The sequence below is a fragment of the Chinchilla lanigera genome, unplaced genomic scaffold (assembly GCF_000276665.1).
Source record: "Chinchilla lanigera isolate Chin_1 unplaced genomic scaffold, ChiLan1.0 scaffold00012, whole genome shotgun sequence".
NCBI classification, from domain to species: Eukaryota; Metazoa; Chordata; class Mammalia; order Rodentia; family Chinchillidae; genus Chinchilla; species Chinchilla lanigera.
In genome coordinates, this window is record NW_004955413.1 from 3200827 (window position 1) to 3227242 (window position 26416).

Consider the following 26416-nt stretch of genomic DNA (forward strand, 5'->3'; position numbering starts at 1 on the left):
TTGTTTCTAGATTTCAACAACTGTGGTTATGTCACTTGGAATTGTGTCTTTTGGGATTACAATCAGCTCATATAAAAGTCTCCTGGTTGTGTCTTGGTACCCTCAAGAGATTTCATTCAAAGATGTCCTTTAGGGCTATTGTAGGTGGAGAGCAGCAAAAATACAACAATTCCAATTATTTTCAAATTATTGTATTGTTTTCTTATGTATACTCCTTATCATAAAACAAAATGACAGTTTCTCTCTCTCCCCTAACTCACAAAACAGGGACAAATTGGCTCTCCCAGTCCATCTCCCAGCCTCTAGCCTAGAGATAATTCCCTGGAATGTATTGTCCTTCAGAATCACCATCCTTAAGCACACATTAAAGCCTTAAACTCCACTTAACCTTCCATTTTACCTCTCAAGCATTCCAGGTCCTCTTTACCATTTAGACCTTTCCCTAGTAAAGAAAGCCACTGTGGAAAGACCACCAAGCAAGAGTTTTGGAAAACAGTCCTTGATTCTCAATTCAATCTCAAAAGGCAACCAGACCTGCTCCAAAATTCTCAGAATTTAAATGATCAAAAAATATTTGCATGTTTTTTGAAATATCCAAATTGACCTGTGTTTCCCTTTCATCTTGACAGTTGGTGATGTCTAAATACCACTGCGGAGGGTCCAAGTGTCAGCTGGTTGGCAGTGGACACAGCTTTGAGGATGGTCTGCAGGGCTGGTTCCTCTCAGCCTTTCTGAAAGCGGGTGTGCACCGAGGGCTGGCCTGGTGATGAGGATAGCCTATGGAGCACTTTACTGCCCAAAGATGGAATTAATGGCAATGCCATATCTATGTCAAACGCACATAATAAAACTTTATGGTTCCTCCCCATGAAATATTTTGTTTATGTCACATGGGCCTAATGCACTGGGGTTTTTTTCTTTTTCTTTACTTCTCCTCCCCCACCCTCTTCCCTGCCCTCTTTGTCTACTGAGGCCTATTCCCTTTGGAAATGCATTAGTTACCTAGGAAACCTTAATGTCATTTTTTCATGAGTAAAGCAGCATAGAGCTAATTTATAGGGTGGTTAGAAATTCATGTCATGACTGGTGAAACAGGACACTTTATTATGACTTCTATATCCACCTGTGTGGTAAGAATACATACCTTCACTCTATCATTACTGGTAACTTTTTGAAACATAATTATGAATATGAATTCTATTTCACAAAATGAGTTGATTCATTGTTATTCAATATAATTCATTATATTGTTCAGCGTAAGCCCTAGAACATAATTAGTAATAACAACAAACTATAATGTACCAAGCAATCTGTTAGCAATGGAAGGACATGGTGGAGTTTCCCTTTAAGTGATGAAGCAATTCTGTCTGAGAGGCAGGGAATGAATAAGATGAAATGTTCAAATCCTTCAACTACGTCTTTCATGTTTTTGAAGTCCACATTAGGAAATTAAATAAATTCTAAATACACTCACTACTTCATTCTGTCAATTTCTTGCTGTCTGTCTAGAAGGGAGAATTGATACCCCTGAAATTATAGTGGTGAAATGATGCCACACAGGTACCGAGGCTGCTCTACAATAAAGCTCCTGTCGCCCACCACTGGGGTGGCAGTGCCAGTGTAAGGACTATTGGGCTGAGATCTTGGGTTCCCACTGGGCATTGGCTAGTGCTGAAAGTTTTAAACTAATTAGTTTATTTAGTCTTCATAGTACTCTTAAGAGTCTAAAATTATGGGGCTGGGGATTTAGCTCAGTGGCAAAAGTGCCTGCCTGGCAAGCGCAAGGTCATGAGTTCGGTTCCCAGTACAGGAGAAAAACCAAGAAAAAAAAAAAGAGTCTAAAATTATTTTCATCCATTCCAGATGGGTTCTGACCAGTTAAGGAATCCATCCAAAGATGCACAGCTACTAAGTGGAGAGGCAGTATGGAACTAGGTTTGTCTGACTCTTTCAGTAAATTCTAGCTCCTGATCTGTTACTGTAGTTTGTTTTGTCTCCTGTTACCCAGAGAAAAGTCACTGAAAGGCTGGGGCCCCCATTTCTTTATTTATTAAATGTGGGTGGAGACACACGGTTGATAGAATTTCACTTCTAATATCTCTGTTCTGTTTTACAGAGATCAAGGCTGGTGTTTGGAAAATTGTGCTTTCTCTTTCCTTAGAATGATAAAAGAATTACAGAAGAACTGGGCTTGCTGAATAAATAAATCACTCCATTTCCATGGACAACTGCTCCCACTTTTGAAAAAGAAAAGAATGCTTTACACTTGATTCCAGGGCATTTGGGAGCAGTTGCTAATTGGCATGGTCAATAATTCTGTAGTTACTATGCATGTAGTAATGGATAGGTATGAATCTTCTGAGGGCTTAAAGCCAAGGCAGCATGAAGCAGCCTTCTGTAACACTTAAGTTCCTGTTTCTCTCTTCCTCGCTTCCATCCTTCCTTCTTTTCTTTCTTTTTTTTTTTTTTTTTGTGATACTGGGGATTGAACCCAGAGCCATTGTCCTGAGCTACATTCTGAGCACTTTTTAAATTTTTATTATGAGCTAAAGTCTTGCTAAGTTGCCCAAGCTGGGCTCAAACTTGTGATGCTATTGTCCAGCCTACCAGAGTGCTGGGATTGCAGATACGTGCCCCCATTCCCAGCTAAGTTCTCATTTCCAGAGCAAACCTTTTGCATTCACTTTAATTGTTTCAGAAACATAGACTTCTTGCCTCTGTTGCCTCCTGAAGGTGTCTGGGTAAGTGGGGTGGGATGGCTGCAGTAGGGCAAAAAAAAGCACCATAACTGGTAGCCATCCTACCCCAGTGCTCCACAGCACCCCCTAGCAGCCTAAGATGCAACATGCAAAAAGTTTAGGATTGACTAAGGTATGGAGTCTATTTAAATAAAGTGAAAGGCAAGGGAAAAAATACTGAAAGAGGACAGACACTCGAGCAAACTACTTGCTAATGGGGGAAATAGCTAAGCTTCGCTTTACCATGCAGTTACAGAGGAAAAGGTCCTTGAGACCATTTGGTCCAATTCTCTCCTTTCCTGGGTCAATATGAACCGCGCACCCCTCTCCTGCTTTGTGTGGAGCCCACTCCAGTCCACACATGCACACAGTTCACTGGACTGAAACAGAGCAAGTAGGTGCAGATCCTGGCAAGGTAAAGCCATACTTCGTCCCATTTCCACTTTGTTTCTGTTCAGTGTTTCAACCACAGAGTGGCGCTATTGCAAAAGATAAGGGTAGGCGGAAGGCAAGCTGCAGAAACTGGCGGTAGGAGAGCCTTTTTAAAGGGGGCTTTCAAAAACTTGATCTGGTTGCTGCGCTCACCACTTTCAGGAAACAGGGCCTTCGACTCTGATACAGCAGGGAGCAAAAGAAAGTCCAGAGACCTAAAAATACAGCCAACAGATGGGCAGTCAAGACCATGACTAGAGTTAGCGTGGAGACAATCCACCTTGCGAAGGGAAGAGAAGCTGCTTTCCCATGGGCTTCCACAGCTCTGGCTGTCTGCGGGGCACCAGCTCCCCAGCTTTCCTCACATTTCTGCTCTTTGCTTCAGCGATCTTTCCATTAAAAAAAATGCCTCTCTGTAGACACCCAGGTTGCTTAGAATTTGCTACATCCTGCTTCCCAAGTCACTCCGCATTACATTTAATAACCTGTAACTTAATCTTTAAGCAAATACACCTTTCTACTTTTCCACCCACCCTTTTCTCTTATCACCTTGGCAGACTCCTGTAAAGTGGGAAGGGAGACCCAGGCACCTCATTCCTCAATCTTCTGTAGGGGGAAGAAGAGGTTATGGTCACCTTTAAAGCTGAAGCAGAAGGACACACAGGATAGGAAAGACGCAGGTTGTTTGCTCAAGGAAGGCTGCCCTAGATTTTCTCCCAAAGAAAAGAGCCTGTGCTCTCCTTTCCAGAAACCTTTTGGAGAAAAGAGCATCTTTCGTCCTTTGCTCCTGCCTGGGTCTTTTCTCTCCTTCCCCAGCCCCTCCCTGCCGTCCCCGCCTTAAAGACACCGAGTATATTTGGCAAGATTAAGGTGTCACCTCTCATATTACAAGGCCTGTTGACTGCATGCAGAGACAGACCCACCAGCTCCCTAGAGTTGGAAAACAATGCAAATTCTTCCTGCCATGGCCCAGGTCCTAGCGAAGGGAACCGGCCAGCCAGTGCGAGGCATCTGCAGAACAAATCGCAGTCTTCAGCTCAGGGCTGCCTTTTCTTCCTGTTCTTTTCTTCTGAGTTTTCTTATTTGAGCTTGCCCCTCTTCCCCTCCTCCCTCCAGACTGCCAGTGACCCAGGCGCTGCTGCTGCTACACATGCATTTAACCCCTTCCTTGCTGCAGTCTGAACCGAACACCTCTTTTCTTTCAATCTGCAGATTCCACAAGGTGCTGGAGTTTGAGAAAAAAGCCCCTAGAACTCACCCGTCAGAGCTGAAACTGGGTCCTGGATCCTTCCTCTGAGGAATCGTGTAGCAAGTGTACATGGAAAGAACAAGGACCTTTTTTGGGAAGAGATGAGTCAGGAGGTCCTGGTCACCCACCCTGGTGACTGATGCCTGTCTAGAATATCGATCATTATTGTTTATCTCTGGGGGAGGTGTGTAGGTCTAGTCATTCCATCTTTATCTTGAGACTGGGCCTTCAATGAATGAGCCTCCAGCCACAGTTGTAATGCGTTCTCGTGTTCTTCACCGACTCCCTCGAGGGTCTGGCCCTGTCTGACTGCCTATAATATTTCTACCTAACTTAGCTGTCTATAATACTTTGACCAGGCGGGAAGAGAAGGAGGAGGCACGTGCTGGCAGTGGGGGAGGGCGGGGAGGCGGGCCAGAAGAGAGGGAGAAAACCAGAACCCGGCAGAGCACACCCAATCCAAAGCTCCCGGTGATGTGTGGCGGGGTAGAAGGGATAACTCCGCAGCCTCACAAGGCCTGGAGGAAGCCGTCGATATTTTGGTTCGAGGGGAGCCACTGAAGGAGGACCCCACTCTTCAGAGACCTCGGGAAGAGTCGCCCTGGGCCTCCGAGGGCGCTTCTGGCTGCTTTCGATGTGGCAGCCCCCATCAGCCAGGATAATGATGAGGCAGGTACAATCTATCTAGTTCGCAGCCCCTGGGATCCCCAACCTTCCCACCCCACCCCACCCCGCAGCTTCCTTCTGCTGTCTGCCTGGCTTGCCCTCAAGGGATGAGTGCAGTTCTGACTTTTCTGGCTATTTGACCAAACTCAAACAATTATGAAGAATCTGGCCCTTTTGGAACACTGAGCTCTTGGTGAGATACAGAGTCGGCTGCTTGTAAGACAGCCAGAACTGCAAGTCTGGGGGGAGAGGAATAGGGCCAACCTCCCCAAGGGCACTTGGGTCTAAAGATCCCGGCAGGAGGTGCCCTGAGGAGTGGCAGAGGGGTCCTGGAGGAAGGGGAGGGCACTTGCAGAGGTCCAACGGGCACAGAAACGGTGCCCAACATAGGCTCTGGGTTTCTTGTTGACCTCTAGGTAGTCTTTTTCCCCTAATTCCCTCCGAGGGCTCATAGGAAAAAGCAAGGTATCAACGCGGCAAATTTAGAAGGCGTTCGGAGCAAGTGAGGTCTAAAAACAGCTGAAACGGTCTCCAGATGAGATTGTGCCTCCTCCCTCCAGTGGATCTATAGGTGGGGAAGTGGGTTATTTTCAGGGAGCCAGGAGGAGGTTGGTCTGTTCGCAACATTTTCTGCCGCCTGAGCTGCCCCCGCCCCCGCATGCACAGTGGTGGCACTGGGCGGCTCTCAGCCGGCCCCATCCTACTGTAGAAGGCAGGGGTTTAGAAAAGTTGGAGGTTAAGTGAAATGGGAGCCTCTGGTCTGTCCTCCGCTTTGTGCGCGCGCAGGCGCACACATACACAGAGGCACACACGCGCGCGCGCGCACACACACACGCACACAGCAGCCCTCCCTAGGTGGCTCTAACACACACACCCCTACCTCTCTTCTATGACTTAACTTCCCAGGGTCTCCAGCACGGTGCCCTGAGTACTGGTCCCCAGGAGCAGCGAGTTTTGTTGGGAGGACTTGTCCTTGGACGTACTCCCTTTGTTGGGAGGGGGGGGCAACGGGTGGGCTTGGGCTTGACGTGTGTGTCTGTGGGGGAGGGAGTCTAGAGCTTGGTTTGGAGGAGGAGTTTATGGTTCAAATTCAACCTGGCAGAGTTTGGGGGCAAGGAAGGCCCGTCTGCCTTATAAAAAAAAAAAAAATCTTAAAAGAAATTTTCAAGAAAAAGAACAAATAAGACAGGCTGAAGACATTGATATGTAAAATACAGTGATAAATTGAATGTTTTATTTCTTTTTTCCTGAATCGCTACAAGGGAAATTAAGGGTAGGAAGACAGAAGAGTATTTCTAATTTGGAAGTTTTTTCTTTCTTTCTTTCTTTTTCTTTCTTTCTTTCTTTCTTCTTTCTTTCTTTCTTTCCTCTTTCTTTCTTTCTTTCTTTCTTCTTTTTTCTTTTCCTTTTCCTTTTTCTCTTTTCTTTTTGCTTGTCTTTAAAAGGGGCCCTGAGAAAAGCCGGGTTCTCTGGTCCTGGGCGCAGGGCGCACCGCTGGCGGCGCGGGGGCGGACCGTGGCACGCAAGGGGTTAAGCGCGAGCGCGGAGCCATCTGGCCGGGTTGGCTGGTTATAACCGCGCAGATTATGTTCACGGGACTCAGAGTTGAAGGCTCCTCTCCTTATCGAGCAGCTCTGCGCACCGCCCCGCGAGAGAGCCCGGCGCAACTTTCTTCCCTCTCTCTTCTCTCCTTTCTTTCTCTCCTGCTCCCCCGCCGGGTCGTGGCTGCGGCAGGGTGGGGGAGAGTTTGAATGACCGAGCTCGCGCCCACCTTTCTCTTCATGTCGACGTCCCTGGAAATAGTCACACGGATGCCATGGTTACTTCTGCCACGGTAAGGGGAGGCGGCGGGTACGCTGGGTGAGCAGGTCCGGGAGTGGGTGGCGGGCACGGGTGGGAGCTCTGGCCCTCCGTGGGCCGGCAAGGTCCCCAGCACTGCATCCAGCCCCACCCCCATCGTGCCCCGAGCACTTACTTTCCCGGGTTTGTGCCTCCCCCAAAGTTTGCGCTGAGCTCTGCCCAGGCGGAGGCGCAACCACAACCGGCTCCCTACACACGCACACATACACACGCACACACACATGCACGGACACGGACACCCCTCCCCACCACCTCCTCCCCCGTCCCTGTGCTGCCCAAGAAACCGCCCTCAGTCTGGGAAAGAGATCAGGTTTAAGGGACCTAGATTTGAAAGGGGAGGTGGAGGCGAGGGGAAATGGGGAAGACGGAAGGGCCGGACAGGGATTCAGCAGGGCCACCCTCACCTCCACCCACCCTCGTTTTCCTCGAGAAGCTTCCCGCATCTTGTAACAAACAGGGGTGTCAGGCAGCCCCTGGGCCGGGAGAAGGCGAAGGTGCGGCCACAGCACCCTAAACGCGCCCCTCACCTTGCCGGCCTCAGGCAGGGTTTTCCGCAGGCCCCACCAGCGCGCCGGCCCGCTCGGGCCAGGGAGGGGACACAAAGCTCCGGACCCCGACGGTCACTTCTCAGGCTGGGGAATTGGGACTCCTCGCTCTGCACGGTGTACCTGTGTTGGAGTTCCCGAAAGCCTTTCTCCAGAACGACCCGGAGCCCAAGGCTTTTTGGCCAGTGGCTACCCCGCCCCGAGTCTTTGCGCAGATGTTGGAGCTCGCGCTCAATCCGCACATCTGGGACCCTGTTTAGGAGCGCTGGGTGCTTGGGCTAGGGTGTCCCTGGGGACTTCCTGGCAGTTCCTTGCAGCCGGTTCTAGGAACCCCATCGGTGGTGTGGGAAGGTTGGAGATCTGTGGCCGGCAGGGCTAGGTCGAACACGAACAGCCCCTTTGCCCCAGCGCTCTACTCTGGGGCGTGCAATCCTAAGGGAATTTGGCCAGCGGGGAATAGGTGGTTAGGGAAAGGAAGGGTGGGGTGGCCCGGGGGCTAGGGTGGGGGAGGGGGCTCTGCTTGTTACCTTTGAGGACGAATGAGTGCGCTCCCAGGAGGCGCTGCTGCTTTGCGGAAATCTGTCCCCATCTGCGGAACCCTTGAACTGCCCTGGGAATCTCATGCCCAACAGTGCGGGCCCTGTATGCTAGAAAGGGTCGTCTGGTTGGAATCGAGGCACGGGTGGGAAACCAAGTGGGGGAAATATCTAACAGACTGCCTGGCCTTCTCCCGGCCCAGGTTGGCTGGCAGCGAGGGCGTGAGGGGAGGCAGCTTCGTGGACAGAACCAGAGCCTCCGAGGCTCAGGCTGCAGACTGCACCCTTGTTTATGTGCGTGCAGAGGTGGGGGCGGGGAAAGAGCCGAGAGAGGGTAGGGTGTGACTCCCCAAGTCTGGTGTTTGTAACTCTGCCCATTCCGGAGTGAGCTAGGGAACCTGCTGTTAGTAGAGATGCTCTTTTCTACCCTACAGACAAAAACGCAGGCGAGGAAAATCCCAAAACGTCAGGGTGAGAGACAGCTGTAACCTAGAGGGAACTTTTCAATCGGTCTTGTTTTCACAACTCTTCGATATGCTCCCACGTACTCATCCCGCCCCCTCCCTTCCAGCGTCTGCAACTCTTACCCGAGGCTTCTGCACAAAGAAAGTTGAGAAGTAGAATTAATTCCGGGGATGAAATCCAACTGCCTCTGCTTTAGGTTCCAACACACAGAGCTGGAAGCAAGCTGGGGGAGAGGGGAAGAAAGCTGGCTTCTGGGACAGTAGTAAAGGAAAGGAGCCAATCTGTGGCCTTTGCCTAGGAGAGTGTGCAAGGTTTTGAGAGTGTGCAAGGTTTGAGAGTGTGCAAGGTTTGGAGAACGGTGCTAGGGCTGGATTTGGAAGATTTGGTTCTGTATGAACAAAGTCAGTTTTCCTAAAGAGGGAGATGACAAACCTGGAGTAGCCAGGGAAGGATGGGGAGACTTTTCCAGGCTGCTCTGTGAGCTGTGAGTGAAGCAGTTGTGCTCCATCCAGCTCTGCAGGCCTTGGCAGAGTGGGTCTGTGGGGAGCCTGTGGGACCAGTGTCTGTGTGCACCACATAGAGGGAGATGAGGGCTTCCAGGAACATAGGAGTAGCTGGTGAGAAATCCACTGAGCAGTGCAGTGTGCTGGAGACAGACAGCTTGTGTGGAGTGAGCGTGGGGTGGGAAGGAGGTTGCCTGTGTGAATAAAAGGTGGACAAGAGTGAGTGTGGAGGGCTGCATGCCTGCGGGTTACAAAGGGGATGCCGGGGAGGAGGGCTGAGGAGAGCAGTGTGTGAACGGTGTGAGCATGTGCCCGGGGTTTTGGCAGGGATGGCACTAGGGGCACAAAAATGTGGGCTTTGACACTTTTAAGGGAGAGGCTGGACTTTTCAGGAAATGATGCTGGGCTGAGGTTCCCTTTTTCCTCCTCCCTGTATCCAGAAAGGAGGAAACTGGAGAAGGCTCAGAATGAGAGATGTACATTTAAGGGGAAAAGTGCTTTGCCTCTGCACCGGTAGGAGAATAGGAAGGGATACGTGCACAAGAGGGAAGCCGGTGGAGGAATGCGTCAGAGGGATGCATGTTGTACAGCGTCCTACAATGGATTTTATATTTAATCAGGGAATTCACTGTCAGCAGTTAGCATTGATTATCAGTTAAAATTAATGAGGTGCCTACTGGATGCTCAGCCCATTGCTGGGTACCGGGGCATGGCATGCTGCCCTGGAAAAGTTCCTTCTTGGGGCTCAACTGACCTCCTTAGTTTTGCCAAAAATGGAGAGAGGGCAGTTCTTGTTGTGGTTTCTTCAAGGTCTATAATTCAGCTTCTAGAGATGTTTATGGATGTTGGGGGCAAAGGGAAGCTGACTTGAAATATGTCTGCGGTCTTGTAAAAAGGGAGCAAAGACAGGGGTGATGTACACTGTGTGTGTGTGTGTGTGTGTGCTGGAAGGGCGCTGGAGGCTGTCACTGTTTCTTGTAGAGCAGGTGGACTGGGAATGGGAAGATGCTGCTTTCCAGGATAGGCATTGAGGACTGAGTTTCCAAGAGTGTGTGATGTCTCCTTGCCGGCAGGAAGAGGTCTCGGTACATGGCACTGGAAGAGAATGAAATGGTGCTCAGGAAAGATGTGGGCTGAGAGTGTTTGCTCATCTTGGATGTTTTGGCTATGAGTTTAAAGCTAACCTGAGTAGGTGCACGTGTGTATGCATGTACATGCACACACATGTGTATGTGTATGAGTACATCCTGGCTTTTGTGGGCAAGTACAGTGTGTGTTTCTGCAGGAGTTCTGTGAATCTGGGGAAGGATAAACATCCTCTTGGATGCCCATTGTGATCTGAAGGGGAAAGGTATATATAAAAGACCTACCGGCTTTGGGAAGGAAGCTGATGGTTCCTACTAGAAACCTAAAGAGGGTAAATGAGTCACAACAGAGAAACTGGTACACTTCTGTGATGCACTTATTTGTTTGCCTGTCAGGGAATAAGGAACCCCTTTTTGATTGAATTCTGATCACGTGAGGATACATGTATGGGTGAATTTTGACTCTTACCATTTTTGACTTCAGAAAATTATAGCTGTGCTATTTTGCACTTCTATCCTTTGTTTTAAAGGGAAACTCATACCTGTAAGGAATAGCTGAGGTAGGGCTTGACCATTGGCTGGAGCATCTGGCTGTAGGTGTTTCTGAAGACAATGTAATAAACTGGGAGACTCCTGATCCGGAATCTCTTGATTTTAGTCTAGTTCTGTCACTTTGGAACAATGTGACTTTGAAAAAATAATTCTCATGTATAGGTTTCTCTTTCTGGAAAATGGCAACCTTGATAATGATTTGTGGTGAAGGCAAACCTATTCCTCTTTTTTCCCATCAGAACTTGATGTATTTAGTTACACAAAAGTGCACAGAGATGACATCTAATTGGACCCAGGTGCTGGTCTGTCCATAAGTTAACGCTGTGGAAATGGGATCTTTGCGTCTTCCTTTTACAGTGCAAGCTGATGATCCCGGTGGCCCCTGTGCCTCTGCTCCTTACTCTGTGCAAACAAAGCTTTCTGCGACTGCCTCAGTTTAGTCATCCAGAAACAGGAGGCAGCCAGGCCCAGGCTTCAGTTGATGGAAGTCTGTAACGTCCCCATGGTATTCAGGAGAAAAGTAATCCAAAACTCAGTTATTAATTATCAGAGACATTTTCCTGTGTTTTAATATCAGTTATACAGATTGCAATGCCAAAGTAAATGTGGCTTTGAGAATAGAAAAAATAGTAGTTGTCCTTGGTGTCACTGATATTTGAATAAAAGGGAAACAAAGTCCAGCTATCCTGTGTTACTACCAAGCTCTATTTTTCTGTAGGTCCTGAGGGGGCAAGAGCCTGTCTAGAAGGAAGAGGAAGGCCTGGGCTTTAGAGTTGCAAATTGCTTTGTACCCAGTGAAACAAGTCTGGGGCAGCTACTTCCCCTGGAGATGTAGATGGAGACACGGAGGCACTGAAACCTCTTCAGTCCTCCCAGAAGTGAGTGCATGCTGTCAACTCCTGGCTCAGAGTCAAGGCTCCCATCCTTGAGTTCAGTGGCCATAAATAGTCAGGAGTTAAGCTATTTCCATGAGGCACTAAACCAATTCTGTTGCTTTTCTTGGCGAGAGTGGGCCAATTAAGTTGATTGGAAGAGGTCACTGCTGATGGGCCTCACATTCCCCAAGCGGGACAGGCCAGCAGAGTTTAATTACATAACATTTCCCATCTCTGCAGTCTACTCCCAGATGTGTCAGATGTTCAGGCCTTTCCTCTTCCCCTCCATTCAGCATACCTAATTGAGCAGGCAGCTTCTGCTCCAGGCTTCCCCAGTCCTTTGCCTGAGCAGTTCCAGGTTCCCACTCCAAATGGAGTGATACAAATCCATGTGTGGGCCAGAAGTGATAGAGAGGAATGGACCTGACATAGAAGACCTTTGACACATGCCACCCTGTCCAGTCTTCATCACCAGCTACTGGTTTACTCTTGAATGAGCCAGACACAGTCTGAGATTAGGGCTTTTGAACTAATGATGATTGTTTGGTTTGGGGAGTTAGTTTTATTTAAATTGGCTTTGTCAGACAAGAATCAAGTCTTCTCCTGGAGACTGGCCTAAGCCCTGTCTGGTGCTGCTTAGTAAGGTATGTCAATGTAGTTCATGTGCAGACAGGTATGTGCAAAGGGAAAAGATGTGGGGTGTGTGTGTATATGTGTTGGGGGACACAGGAGGCCAGGAGCTGCCCTGGCTGGGCAGGAGGCATCTGTAGATCTTATATTACAGGTGACTGGTATGTGGATATCTGACTCAGAATGGAATATGGTTGTGTTGCTTCTCACAGGTGTATCAGCCCTTAGAAAACGCTAAGTGCAACATCTTCCAGGTCACTTATATAGAGGGATTCTGAGCTTTGAAGTATGAAGCCAACATCTGTACTACTTCATTGTTGCCTAGGCAAATTTCTATTAAGATCAAGGCTGGATAAACTAAACAAAACAAACAAAAAGCACCCATTAGAGGATTCAGTTTTGCACGTGAGAGTACCAAGAGCTTTGTTCGTCATGACCAAGAGCTTTGTTCTTTATCACTGACATTTCTCCACACAGTTTTCCAGCCTTTCATCTTGCCAAGAAATGCCGAGGGGCTGGAGACCTCACCCACCCTGGGTGGTCAGAATGTCTTTGCTGTCCATGTCTTTATCTGTGTGACAGTGTTGATCAGGAACCTCTGAAGGCTGGCTGGAGCTTGGGACATTTTCACAGGACAGATCTCTGAGTGACAGTGATTTGGCAGGAGAACATATTTTCAAAGTGAAATTTGGTGTGGCTTGTTGTGATTGCTTGTTATCTAGCACACTCTCCAAGGGTGTTTGTCAAGCCCACAACATATGGATTTGCTCAGTCAGAGAGATTTGAAATCAGTGAGATTATTCTACATACATGGCCTGAGCTTTTGATGTCAAAAGACCCCAGAGCAAGGTGATTCTAAGCAGCGTGAGGCAACAAATGGCCTGCTGATATGGAGATGGGAAACTGAGACTGAGCTCTATTACTAAATGACCTGGACATTCTCTACATCTACAACTGAGGAGGTTGAATTAGAAGATCTCAGAGTCCCATTCCAGCTCCACCAATGGAGGACTCTACAGTAACCCCAGCCTCTTATTTAATTGGTGCTCATATACCTCACTTGGAATGTGCCTTGCCACATCCCAATGAGCTATTTTTATATTTGGGAAATAGGCGAGTCAAAGGTACCCAAAGAATTTGCTGGAGCATTTTGTTTCAGCCAAGAATGCTTAAGACATTGGCTTTGCATTCTTCCAAAGGGGGTGGGTTTGACCTTCTGGTAAACCTGGTTTTAATCATTCAGCTTCTGCTCAGGTATCTTTCAGTGTCAGTCACTGTCAGTGTTTCTGACTAAGACAAAAGACAAACCCTTCTCTTTAAGGTGATTGATGATGATAAAGGTGATGATAGTCAATATCTGAGTGCTACTGGCATAATTACAGATATTATAGAACATTATCTTAATGCCACAAATAATCCCCTTTGCAAGTAGGGGTCTTGCAATGACTTGAGGGTAAGGGACATGCTTGTATGTAGTCACACAACTGAATGCTAATATGCTGGCTGTCCTTCCTGAATAAGCCTGTGACCATCCCAGGTCCACCACTTGCCATTCAGATTCTGTTTTCAGTGTTCATGATGCCGTCCAGCTGGGAGCTAGATCCAAAGCCTTCTGCAAAGTTTGCTGTCCCACAGGTTAACCTGCTCCAAAAGACAGTTCCTTTTCATGTGCAAGACAAATGTTTAGATTTGCTAGCCACCTGCTGGTAAGCATGTGTCTGATTTGTCTTAGCTTCCACGGGCCCTCCCCCTTTCCTTCCCATTCTGTTGACAAGGGAATTTGCCCTTCGAGAATTCGGGTATTGATTTAAGCCACAATTGCCTCCTTGTTAACTCTATAAGATGGGAGCTGGACATCTGGTTTTGATCCACATTCCCGCAAGGGGTGGTAGGTCCCAGCAGTTTTGAGTCCTGGGTTGAGAATCAAATAGAATATATGTACAAGCAACTATGAATAGAGGCAATGTAGCCCTCCGCCCAGAATTTAGAAGGTGGCTTTCCTTAATAGGCTAGGGAACTTGCACCATTTAGACTGGGGCCAACACTAAAGTAGATTTCTTGCAAGGACTAGGGTTTGTCTAGAAGAAATCAAGCTATGTTTGATTCAGGGCAGAAGAGTTACAGAGTCCTCCAGCCCTGGCATTGGCCTCTTCCTGTGGGTAGTACCCAACGTAGAAAAGCCAAAGGTGCTCTTGTGATGACTGTTGTCCTCTTTAAAGGCTGTGGCTGAAGGCTCTTGTTCTTCTTTCTAGAAACATTTTCCCACTAGCACTAGCACACGTGCATGCACATACACAAACACACACACACGCGTGCACCTTCCAGCCAGCTAATTAACTATGATTTTGATCTGTTGCTTAAAGGTATTTGCATGTGAAAATAGAAGTAGTGCACTAATCAGGTGCTTTTGCATTGTTAAACTATAGATGCTCAAAAATATTTATTTACTTTGTTTAAAACTTTCCACGTGTACTGAGACTGTGATAGTTTTCTTCTTTACATAAAGAATAGGGCCTTGTTTTGTTTCACTTCACCATAGCCAGGCCCTTGAGATTTGCTGCCCCCTCCTCCTGTTTCTAAGTCTAAGCCTCCGGTATATATATTTTGCAGTTTTTAAAAGATTTATTTGACAAGTTTCACTTAGTCCAATACACCTAAAAAGAAAATCACAATACAATGAAAGATTTAAATCAAGGCTTCAGGATTTCATACAAACACCAAAATCTTCAAGTACTAGAAGACTCGCATTTCAATTTTGCATCTCAAAATTTGCTCACCAACTTTTTAAAAAGCTTAAACTTATGAGGCTTACAGGTTATAAAATGAAACTAGAATTAACAAACAGGTCAAGTGTTTCACTTCTGTTTGCAGACACAGCTCCTATATTGAATTTTACAAAACAGCATGTCTTTTGACCTGCATCCAGTGTTCCATGTAAGGCAGTATAAGAACAACATTTAACATAATTCACTTAAGGCCCCAGTCTTTAAAAATATCCTTGTCTGGCTCCAAGTTATCCCTCAGGGAATATGTTTGAAGACCTCAGTATGGAGGAGTTCCATCCTGGGTCTTGAAGACTTGTTCTGATAGTTCATAAGGTATTTCTACTGGGCTCAAAGGGAAGCTGCAGCTCTGGAAATCACTTGATTTTCCAATAGGTGTGTCTGATAGAAAAGGGCCAAGCCCTCCTGACATCCAGCTGGTTACCTTGTCACCTTTCTACCCACAAAGGACTTGGATGAGTTGTGTGGCTTAGAGCAGATCACTTTCCTTCCATGTGCTGCTGTTTCCTTTTCTGAAAAAACTGGACTAATCAGTTGGTTAAGTGGACCCTGCTGGTTATGAAGTTGTGACTGTTGAGATCTTCTGTGCTTCTTCTGCTCCCTCCGTCTCCCAGTGGCCCCTGCCTGGTATTTCCAGGTATCCCTACTTGCCTGGAGGACTTTTGTGCAGAAGTACAGAGGGGGTGGAGGAGGAAATTAAGCTATGTGATGCCAGATAAGTTATTGAACATATGGATGAGTGCATGTTTATAAAGCGCTAAAGAAACAAGTTTGCCAGATCTATGGCGGATCTTGTACTGGGAGCTGGGAGCATGGGAGAGGTTTATGTAGGGTGGAGTTATCTGTGAGTAGCTGAATTCAGTAACCTAAATCAGAAAGATCCCAACTATGAGCAGCAAAACCAGATTCCACCTCTAGCTCTATCAGGGATTAACTGTAATTTTAGAATAGTCCAAGCCATACCAGGTCTCCCTTTGCTTGTGTGTTAGATGAGAGAGTTAAGGGCTGCTGGCCTAGATGATTGCTGAAATCTTTCCTGGCTTCTCATTAATTTGTGAGGGCTGGAGGCTACTAGAAAAAACTGGGCGAATGGATTAAAAGGGCAGTAGGTTTAATGAGAAGGGAAATGTCCAGAATGGGAAAGGATAAGTAGTCAAAATACTACTCTTCTTGCATTCAAGGTAGCACTGCAAGATATACTGCATGTGCACTTTGTGTTTCAAATCTTCATCCTTCCATCTTTACCTGTGATGTTAAAATCATGCCTTCTGTCTTTGCTTAACTGTTCTTTCTCTGGGAAGCCTCGTCCATCCCCCTGAGAGCCTGACACTCCCTTCTCAGTCTCCTTATGTTATGCCACTTAGCAGACTGTGTTTTATTTACATTCCTATCTTCTCACTAGAATCTGAGCTCCACAAAGGAAGGGATCTGTTCTTTTCATCTTTGTGTCCCCAACACCTGGACTGTTGTCCAGCATAGGAATGCGTTGGGTGAATGAATATGTGATTGATTCTCTGTGCATTTAGACTGTACAGCACTGATAGGACAGCCCCAGGATCAGCTCTCAGAGAGGTGGCACACCTTGCCAAGGACCAGAAGCTGTGTTCTCTGGAGTGCCCCTTTAGTCTCTCCCAAGGCTGAGACCATGAATGCTCACTACCCACTCTCCAGAAAAGATTGTCCTGGTTCTTTTGAGACCCTCCTTCCCCATGTCTAAGCCTGCCTGGTCCTTCTGCAAACTTGGTATTTTGGTCATGAGAAACTGGGTACCACTGCATGTGACTTAGGTTAATCCCTCTTTGGACACTCAGAAAAGCAGCTCAAAATACATGTGTCTAATCCTGTTGGTGGCCCTGTGCTAGGCACTGGAGAAGTACAGATGAATGGGGTCCTGGATTCAAGGTCTAGAAGCTGGTAGAGAGACAGGAAGGTTATGGGTGTGCTCCAAGGAAGGAAAGCTAATGTGGAAGATAGAAAAGGTTCTACTTTAGCTGCTGCTTTTTCATGTAAACAGTGATAGGGGGTCTTCTGGTTTGAGAGCAGGCTGGAAGGTCCCCAAAGGGTTCTTCCTCCTGGTGACACTGGTTTTGCTGATCCTGAATTCCAGAGCTAAGTCAGGATCAAGGCTGTGGATATTCAGAGCCCATCAGTTTATGAGCCCTGGCTCTTCATGGGGAGACTTTGGGGAAAGATGTGTGTAGTGCAGGTGCCAGTTCTTGGGGATATTTAAGGATGTAAGCTCACAGGGTACTTTCTAGAAGTATCCTTGCTCATGGCACAGGTACTGAGCCCTGGGAGGTGAAGGGGCTCTGCCTCCTGTGCTCTTCTCTCCCTCCTGCTCCACACAGTGTGTATTGTTTCTGTGGCTTCTTCTGACACAGGGACAGACTGCCATCTACTGTCCACTTCTGTCCTCTGAGTCCCTCCTGCTCAGGGAGCCCTGTCATTATTTTTTTCTTCTCTACATCCTGTATTTAATGGATCCAGATGCCAAGGAGAAATAGATACCATGTCCTTAGTTAGAATTTAGAATTTAGAAGGGAGCCCTTAAAAACTACAGCATATCTGTTAGATGGTTTTCTTATCTGTTACCAAAATGTTATTTTGGAGGGGCCACCTGGCCAGGCCTGAGTCTTCCTAACCTCTGTACTAGGTACCACATGGAATGCTGAGGGGTAAAAGGCAGGTCTTACCTGTAGCACCTTGCAGTTTCTTTGGCAATACAGAGAAAGACACAGCAGGATGTGACAGCATGTATATGAAAAAGGTAGATGAGTGGAGGGACTGGAGTGGCTTTGGGAGACTGGAGGAAGGTCCTTGCAGACTGAAGAGCCTGGGAAGACAAGCATGGCCAGCGTGACCCAGGTCTACTTTTAGGAAGCTCAATATGACACCGGTGTTTGAGGTTACTGAAAAGCTCCTGAGAGCTGTGTGATGTGCTGGGTCAGATCTAGGAGTTGGAGGCCATGGAGGGCCTGATGTCCATGGGCTTGTGAGTCCTCATCTCCAAAGTTAGACTGTTGGTTTTTTTGATGCCTAAGGCCTCTGATCCCTGGCATTGTCACTACACATCCACATTTGCTCCAGCCTGTTGGATCTCAGGAGGCAGGTGGGGAGGGTGGTTCCTGGAGGTGCAGATCCCAGGATGATGACCCTGAGTCCTGTAGGATGGGGAGGATTTCCCCCAGGGAATTCTGGGTGCTACTCAAATTCGAAGGTGTGAAAGACTCTGTGTGACCCCTGCATGGTCCTGTCACCGTATCTCTTCAGAATTTCCTTCAAAAATCTATCTCTGTGGTACTGGGGTCAAGAAAGTCCCACCCCAAGAAGAAAATGCATGAAGCCCACACACTGGTTGGTCATAGCTAAAGTTGGATCCTTCGCATTAGCATTCCTTCTGATTTTTTTTTTTTCTTTAAGTAGCTGAAACTTTTTATGACTGTGGGAAAAAGATGGCTAAGATTGCTTTCCAACAATTCTTTCTCTCATTCTCTCTTTTCTTCTTTCTTAGACATTAAAGTACTACCAAGGAAATTTCCAGTGTGTCTATTTCATATTAATGTACACATGATGTGTGTGTGTGAGTGTGTGTGTGTGTGTGTGTGTATGTGTGTGTAGGGGAGAGAGAGAAAGAGAGAGAGGAGAAGAAGAGAGACAGAGGAGAAAGGAAGAGGGAGAGGGAGAGAGACAGAGACAGAGAGAGAGCAGAGAGGGAGATGGGGGGGACACAAGAAAGAAAGATGCTTTGTAATGTGGTTTGTTAGAAAGTCTAGGAAATCAAGTTGGGTTACTAGCTGAGAGACCTTAGCTCATCACTACAATCCTCTGACATTTTCCTTTTACTTTTTGGCTCTTGTACAAATCAGGATTGCATCTTCCAGTCCCCCATTTCAGTGCTTACATTTTCTTTTGGGGCTACTGTATAAAGTCACCATCTGTGTGGAAGTTTCCTGAGTTCTTTGAGGACTTCTCAACAGAGACACAGTGAAAGACAGAGCCTTTGAGGCGGCCAGATTTTTGACTAAGAGGGAAACAAATGTGAGAAGGTTGGAGAAGGACTTTTGGTGTTCACTGCATGTTTTCCTGTGCATGATGATGTCTCTGACTGTTGTCCAAGGAGATACAGTGGGCAGCACTAGAAGAGAGGTAAAAGGGAAATTCTCCTTGGTCAGCCATTGTGGAGGGAGATAATCAAATCCCAGCAATCTACATGGAGCCAAACAACCACAGGAAGTCACTGGGAAACTTTCCGTTTGTAACCACTGGAGAAAGTAGAAGCGACTAGGGGAGAAGAGAATTCTAAGTAGAAGCCACCTCAGGGGAGGAGGTCCCAGATGGGCAGAAACAGGGCTTAGCAAAGAGAAATCCAGGAGGTGGTGCTCAGCCAGAGTGGAGCGTGGAACAGTGTGGCCCATCAGGAATGTGCTCTTTTCCCTGAGGGCAATGGGAGCTAGGGAGCCCTTGGAGTCCTGCAGTGAGAGCAAGTCCACCCTGCTGTTTGTAAAAGGATCCGCTGGCTATGATGTGGATGATGACTCTTAAGAAAGAGCTGTTCAGTGAAAGAAAATGTTCAGTGGTTGGATGGACAGAAGAATGAATTAATGAACAAGGAAATAAATGAACTACAGAGAGAGACAGAAAGAGAGAGAGCAGCAAGCTTGATTTGATTCCTAATCACCTGGTCACTTTGACAGCGCTGGTTCTAAGGCAGGTTATGGCAGGCTTGGGCTCTAAGGATGGCCCTGGGTCTATGGCACCTCGCGATGAAGATACCATAATTCTTAGTGCTGATTGTTCAGAGTGGGTTAATAATGGGGAAATCTCCCAACCATTTTTTTCCTAATTCGATTTCTTTCAAATTCATGAAGAAGATGGGTTTTGGAGATACATTCCCCCACCAGAAAATTGCAAACCATGGCAATCGCCTGCTCCGGGGTAGGCTGTCTATGTTGTGAGCCTTCTGCTAGGTTCACAGTGGAATATGGATAGACACTAAAAGTTTCTTGGAATCCAAATGGCTCCCAGATTCCTGAACAACAGATTCATCTGTAAATTTTTTCACTGATTAAAGATTCACTGTGTGTGTGTGTGTGTGTGTGTGTGTGTGTGTGTGTGTGTGTGACCCAAACACCCAGTATGCTATCCAGCAACTTGCAAAGTGAGGCTGCAAGTATTGTCCTTGGAAAAGCCAAAAGGAAACAAAGACACATCTCAGGGTCTAGTGTCATTTTAAATCTTTGCTTAACAAAGACCCTCTTTGTTCTGACAATTCCCTTCTCACCATGCACGTAGTTTCTTAGGGTATTGTTCAGGTCAATTAAATTTAAATTGTCCAGGGCTAGGAGAGATGTGTAGTTTTGAAAGTTCGTGGAGATGAGCCCACTGTGAAACCCAGACTGACAGCCACTAACCTTGGGACCAGTCTGCTGCGCCTCTGGCCTGCCTCGCTGCAGCTCTGTGATGGTATGGGTCCCACTGGCACTCTGGGTGTAATGTGCAGACTTGACACTCAGTTTAGGTGCTTAGCTACTTTGAGCTGTGTGTCCACTCCTCCCTGCTCAGCAATGGCATCAGAAATTAGAGAACAGGAAGACAGGTCTTTAGCAGCTTTGGAAGTGCCCACCACCCTTCATCTAAGGGAGGAAACATTGAGGGCAATGACAGATGGAGAGGAGAGAGAGCAGCGTAGACCAGGATTCCTAGGGTATTATTCGTGCAGCAGATTTTTACATCATCTCGTTGTTTTCCCAATAACCTTCAGGGGCAGGTATTACATCTGGCTGGAGTACAAAGTTTGCATGATGCCTTCCTCATGGAAAACAGTTTGTGATCCTGAGTGATTAGCTGTCCTACCCGCTCTACCCAGGAATTTACATGGTAGCCAGTGCCCTCCTCTGGGGCTAGCTGTGGACCACGGTTGCTCTTTTCTGTTGGTTCAGTGGAAAGAAGGCATCTGTGCCCTCTCTGTATTCTGAGATGGAGCCCCAAGCTCCAGTCTTCGGCTGGTCCTTCCAAGAGGCCCACCTCGCATGTCTTAAACAAAAGGCCTCCATGTGGAGAGAGCGGTTGCTCCCTGTATTTGTATTTCCAAGGACTTGGGAGTAGTGGTTTAGGGAAAAAGCCTCAAAATCAAAGCCTGAAAAAAGTTGTTTCCAACCGTATATCCCCTGATTTTTAAGGTAGACTACATGGAATCATCGCAATCCCTGGGTATTTTATTTACAACTCTTGCAAAAAATATTTTTGTGAAACTAGGTGTGGTGGTTCATACCTATAATCTCAGCACTCTGGGATAAAGATAGGTAGATAGACAGACAGACAGACTGTGGAGGCTTCCAGGGATGCTGGGGCTAGATGGCCAGCACCCATTGCCAAGTGTGTGCTTCAGTAAGAGTTTTGGGCTTAGGATTCTCTGGGCCAAAGAGAGAGATGTAGGAGCCATTGTGCAGTGGAAGGAGGTGCACTGACCAGATGAGTGGTGGTGCAGGAGAGCAGGCCGGACAGTGGTGCGGCCCTGATCTGCAAGGTGGGCAGGGAGATAGCCTTGTTCTGCACAAGAGACTACTGGGTAAACTGCTTGTCACCAGAGGCAAGGTCTGCGAAGAGCAGCAGACACAGAGAAACGCTGCGCTGCCTCCCTGCATATATGGACCCGAGGTCATTCTTGGCCCTGTGTACCTGACACCTGCTCCCCTCCCCAAACATAGAGTAGCACCTTTAGCAGCAGCCTTTTATTCAGATCAAGGGGAGTAATGTTTCCAGGAGGGCTGTGAGGGATGAGCAGAAACACTCATTCTGGACTCTGGGTTATTTATTTTGTCTTCAAGGGTATAATCTAGGGCCTGTTGACAAGCAACCATGAGCCAAAATGGAAAGCTGACTTTCGGTTTAGGAGTATTAGATAGAAGGACTGTAAGAAAACTTAAGAGTCATTTTCTAGTAATCTTCCTATAGGATTACACACAGGAATTGAAAGAGAAAATATTCTTCAAGCTATTTCTGCCTTTTGGTTAATGGTGAAGGAATCTAAACCTCATCACAATGAAATACATTGAGAACTAACATTTAAACCAAAGAACTGAGACTCTTTCCACTTCTGCTGATCACTAATAGTCACAACCTCTTGGAGCCTCAGTTTTCTCTTTTGTAAAGTGGGATAACAAACCCTAATTGTGTACCACACCTAACATGTAGTTTCAGATGAGACAATGGATAAGGAAGTGCTTTGTATTTGTAAGTTCCAAATACATGTTATGGTTTAAAATGATACATTCTTTTTTCTTTCTTTCTTGTTTTTATATTTTATTTTTTGTTTTTGTGGTACTAAGGATTAAACCCAGGGCCTTCACACTGAGCTACATCCTGGTCAGTTCTTTGGTTCTTTCCTTCTTTCTTTCTTTCTTTCTTTCATCCTTCCTTCCTTGCTTCCTTCCTTCCTCCCTTCCTTCCTGATTTTGGAAAAAGATCTCACTAAGTCCTAAGTTTGCACAGGCTGGGCTCAGTCTTGAGTTTTTCCTCTCTCAGCCTCCCAGAGTGTAGAGATTACAGTTCTGTACTGCTCCTACCCTGATTGAACTTGGTACTGTCTTGCTAACAGCACATTGCTCTTTTCTCCTCAAGTCTGGCAGTGAAAATGACCCTGACCAGTCGCTGCAGTACCTAGGTGCTCTTAGCACACTGATGATGTCAGGGAAGCTTAGGTGACACCAGAAGAAACAGAAAGAGATCTTATTACTATGGCTTGAAAAAACAACAACATATTACTCTGCCTCTCTGTGCCGATGTCACCTGGTATATTAGACTTGGGCCACTGCCCTTGGTGATGGCTGCTCATGGGCCAGAATGTTAAGATGGGCATGTGCTGGCCAGGAGGTGTGCTGTGCAGGAGGTCAGAGTTTATTTTAGTCTGGGCTTGTCCAGCACTTCTGCAAAGTGCGTCCCTGCCTTATCTTTAGCTGTGATTGGATTCTACTTAGGGCATTTAACATGTGGGGTTACATCTGGGTCTACAGAAACTAAGCATATTCTGCACTATACTGGAGCTGGTGACGATCCTAATAAATGAGCCCTACCCAACCCTGCCACTCTAGCCCCTCCTCTTTTTATTTCTTTTCTTCATTATGAAAATCCCCTTTCCCTTGAAAAATTCATACTCTCCTTTTCTGGAAGTAGGATGCAGACAGAGCCTTATGTCTTTTAGATCATCAAAGGATAGCTTCATAGGGTTGGAGGTTTTTGAGTAGTGGAGTTTGCTATTGCTTTTAATGGTGCCAGCCTTCCTAGAATGCGTGGCTGTGTATTTTGATTATCAGATGAGCTTCAGTGACACATTCTCCTATGTACCTTGCATGTGACTTCTGTGCTTGGCTTCAGCTTTTTAAATTGCCTGTGGCTTCCTGAATTTTTACCTTTATCTCAGGATTCCTCATAGTCTTAGCCAATGTAAGTCCCTCTTTTTGTTTTTGAGCCAAAGCAGTTATACATTTATTTTAGTGTACTTTCTATTGCAAATATAGATGTGTTATAGGAAGGGGAGAATTGCAGTGGCTCCTCCGTCTGCTGTCTTAAAGCAGGGATCCCTTCAAAGTTCTTTAGAATGCTCTTGTCAAAGAAAAAGTTAAAGCCATCTGCCACCACAGCAGTAATGGAGAGAAGAGCTTAAGCCCTTGGCACAGGGCCTGCTCCCCTGCAGGGCCTGGCTGTAGAGAGACAGAACAATTTTCTTAGCCATATATTGTTGCAATTTAATGTAGAGGTTCCACAGGGCATCAGTATGGTTTTCAATGCCACCGTGGTGTCTTCTTAGCTGTGGGACTGGACAACATTTACAGGGTTCACTTGGTTTGCTTCAGTGATGATGGGTGGCAGTCCTATCTCCCTTTCTCTCTGAGACAGTATATTGATAACGGGTGGCTGTCCTGTCTTTCTTTCTCCCTTAGGCAGTATATTGTAGGTGACTCTAAGTAGGTTCAATGCATGTTAGCTAGAACTTCCCTAAGATTCTTGTTTTGAATATTATTAATTAGCCCAAGGGAAAAATAAAAGATATACTGTCATCTTAGGAAATCCAAGGGCAAGAACTCCAAATAGACTGTATAAACGACTAAATTAGTAATAGGGAGACTGTCCTTTATCTGCATAATCATATGCACTCTGGTCTCTGTGCACCCACTGTCTGTCTATCTTCTGGGCCTCCCACTTACTACCCTAGGGCTCCCAATCCCAAATCCCTTACGAAAAGAATCCGATAGGCCACCTGGGTCAGAGGTTTTTACTAGTGCACTGAAAGATGGGTCAAGGAGCCAGCTGGGTTATGCAGTCGAATTAACTTCAAAAAACTTCAGGGGCCCAGCTTTCCAAAAAAGTGTGCTGGCCGCAGTGTCCAACATGGGCTAAGCTCACACTCCTGACTTACCCATTAAAATGATCTGTAAATAATGTCATAGAACTCAAAGTGGTTACAGGGCATTGGGAATTCTCAGATGTGCTTGGACTGACCAGTCTGAAGGAGGACAGTCTCTTTCTGGACTGCACAGGGTCTGCATGCTGAAGTAGAAGATAGAGAGCCTGCTGCCTAGGAGGTCCTCCCCAGGGAGGAGGAAACAGGCAGTCAGCAAGATCCAGACTGGTATGCATGACAGGGAGCTGCAAGAAAGGAGAGATGAAGGTATTTCTGGAGGATTCTCCAACCTTTGCCACAGCAGACAAGCATTACATGAGCCATGTTAGTAGTTAAGGCCTGACTGTCCAGAGCTTTGGCAGGGTGGGTCCTTTTGCCCTCGCACACATAGTGAAGGCACTCACAGCCAGGACCCAAGCTGTATTTTCCCAGGTGTGGATCTTAGACTCTCGAAGCTCTCCTCAGCTCAGATTTTTTTTTTCACTACTGAGGACTGAATCCAGGACCCAGAGGACTGTCATCTCCTTCGAGACAGGATTTTGCCAAGTTGCTGAGTTGCCCAGGCTGGGTTTAAACTTGTTATCCTCCTGTCTCAGCCTCCCAGAGTGCTGGGATTACAGGTGTGCAGCACCTTGTCCAGTTAGCACTGTGCCTCTTACTTTCAAAAAGTGCAGTCTTCCCTGTAGATGCAGTTCCCAGTGTGACTAATGTTTTTACTTTTAATTCCCTGCATTTCTCAAGCTGGACACAAGCCTGAACAATAAAGCCTTAGGGATATTTCAAACAGCAAAGATTCAGATCCTTAAATCCTAGGTAATTAGATAAACAGTTTCTGATCTAGTGTGACGGGTTCTAATGTGATAATTTTTTAAAAATCTGTTTAAGATTTGTTGGATTACTTATTTGCATATGGGATTGTGAGCCTGGGAATTGCACTGTACCAGGTCCAAGATTTCAGTTCCCATAACAACTCTACAAAAGACGCATAATTTCTCCCATTTTTCAGATAGGAAACTGAGACTCAGAGAAGATCCACAGTGTGAATAGAAGCTGGAACTCTCTGATTCCAAACCTCATGTGCCACCCACGCGCCACAAGTCACCTCTTATGTTTAAGAGGTTTGTCTGTCTGAGTTCCTTTATCCTTCTGTTAAACCTTGTGACTTTCTATAAGGAACACACAGTTCCAATAGTAAAATTCATAGGGTAACCTATTATCTAATTGTTAGATAATTGCTAACTAAACTAATTTTTTTAGTTGGCCTCAAACTGTTTTCTTGCCTTTCCTTCTGTTTGCTTCCTAAATTAGCCGGGACTTCTGTTAATGAACAGCTTGTTGCTCATGGAAAAGAGTGAATACATCTAACCTTATGGGGCACTGGTACATTCCAACAAACATGGTGTGGTGGAAGATACTCCACCACTTACAAGGTACAGTGTGAGCTGTTCGGACGGGACTCACACATCTCCGTGTGACGCCCATTTGATGCTAGAGTGTCCTGCCTCTTGGAAGGCCTTGCTTTGGTGCATGTTATTCTTATTGGTTAGAGTCCCTTTCCCTGCTGAGGAGTCCAGATGCTATAGCTCATCAGGAAGCCTTCCCTGAAGTCCAGCACATGTCTCTTGTTTATCATAGGCTACATATGCTTGTGTGTCTGTCTCCCCTGTGAATCTGGATGCTTTTCATGAGTAAGAGACCTATTCCAGTCACCTTTATATCCACCAGTAACTAAAAGAGCATCCAAGCAACGTTGGTTACCTTGTACTGAACCCCAGTCAGACCTCCAACAGCACAAGGGGGTCCCACAATTTGGGAAGAGTCTTCAGCTTCAATGGATCTTTTTGTTGAGTTTATCTTCAAGGGAAGTTTGTGGTTATCTACAAAAGTGTTCTTTTTCCCATGGGAAATTTTAGCTAGGTAACTTTAAAAATGAGCAGACTATTGGTCAAGGCTACAAAGTCTTGGCCTTCAATTTCTGATCACTTAAAAATTTATTTTGGCACTGATATTGACATTAGAGAGAGCCCAATGACAAGTGATTCTTACATCAGTATCCAGAAAGGTCTTTCTTTTATCCTGAAATATTTAGTAAGCTCT

At 46.4% G+C, this 26416-nt stretch overlaps 2 protein-coding genes across 5 annotated transcripts in view; one reads left to right on the forward strand and one right to left on the reverse strand.

Annotated features, from left to right (window-relative positions):
- Window positions 1–6370: 6370 nt before the first annotated feature.
- Window positions 6371–8296, reverse strand: LOC102009819 (splicing factor, arginine/serine-rich 19-like). Of its 4 annotated transcripts, none has more exons than XR_001232932.1 (3): window positions 8018–8296; window positions 7473–7922; window positions 6636–6878 (listed from the first exon to the last, which is right to left on the reverse strand). XR_001232932.1 is itself a non-coding variant. In XM_013511272.1 (3 exons), exons 1-3 carry the CDS (start codon window positions 8077–8079, stop codon window positions 6707–6709), a joined length of 375 nt encoding a protein of 124 aa, XP_013366726.1. In that variant the 5' UTR covers window positions 8080–8296; the 3' UTR covers window positions 6636–6706. The 4 variants fall into 4 exon arrangements, 3 of the variants coding, with proteins under 3 accessions (XP_005378809.1, XP_005378808.1, XP_013366726.1); XM_013511272.1 differs by having other exon boundaries at window positions 7473–7613; XM_005378752.2 differs by lacking the exon at window positions 7473–7922 and having other exon boundaries at window positions 6371–6878.
- Window positions 6843–26416, forward strand: part of Ntf3 (neurotrophin 3) — a 65703-nt gene continuing 46129 nt past the window's right edge. The window contains exon 1 of the mRNA XM_005378750.2: window positions 6843–6919. Coding sequence (XP_005378807.1) covers window positions 6902–6919 — 18 coding nt within the window. The 5' untranslated portion in view covers window positions 6843–6901. The remainder of the gene's footprint in view (window positions 6920–26416) is intronic.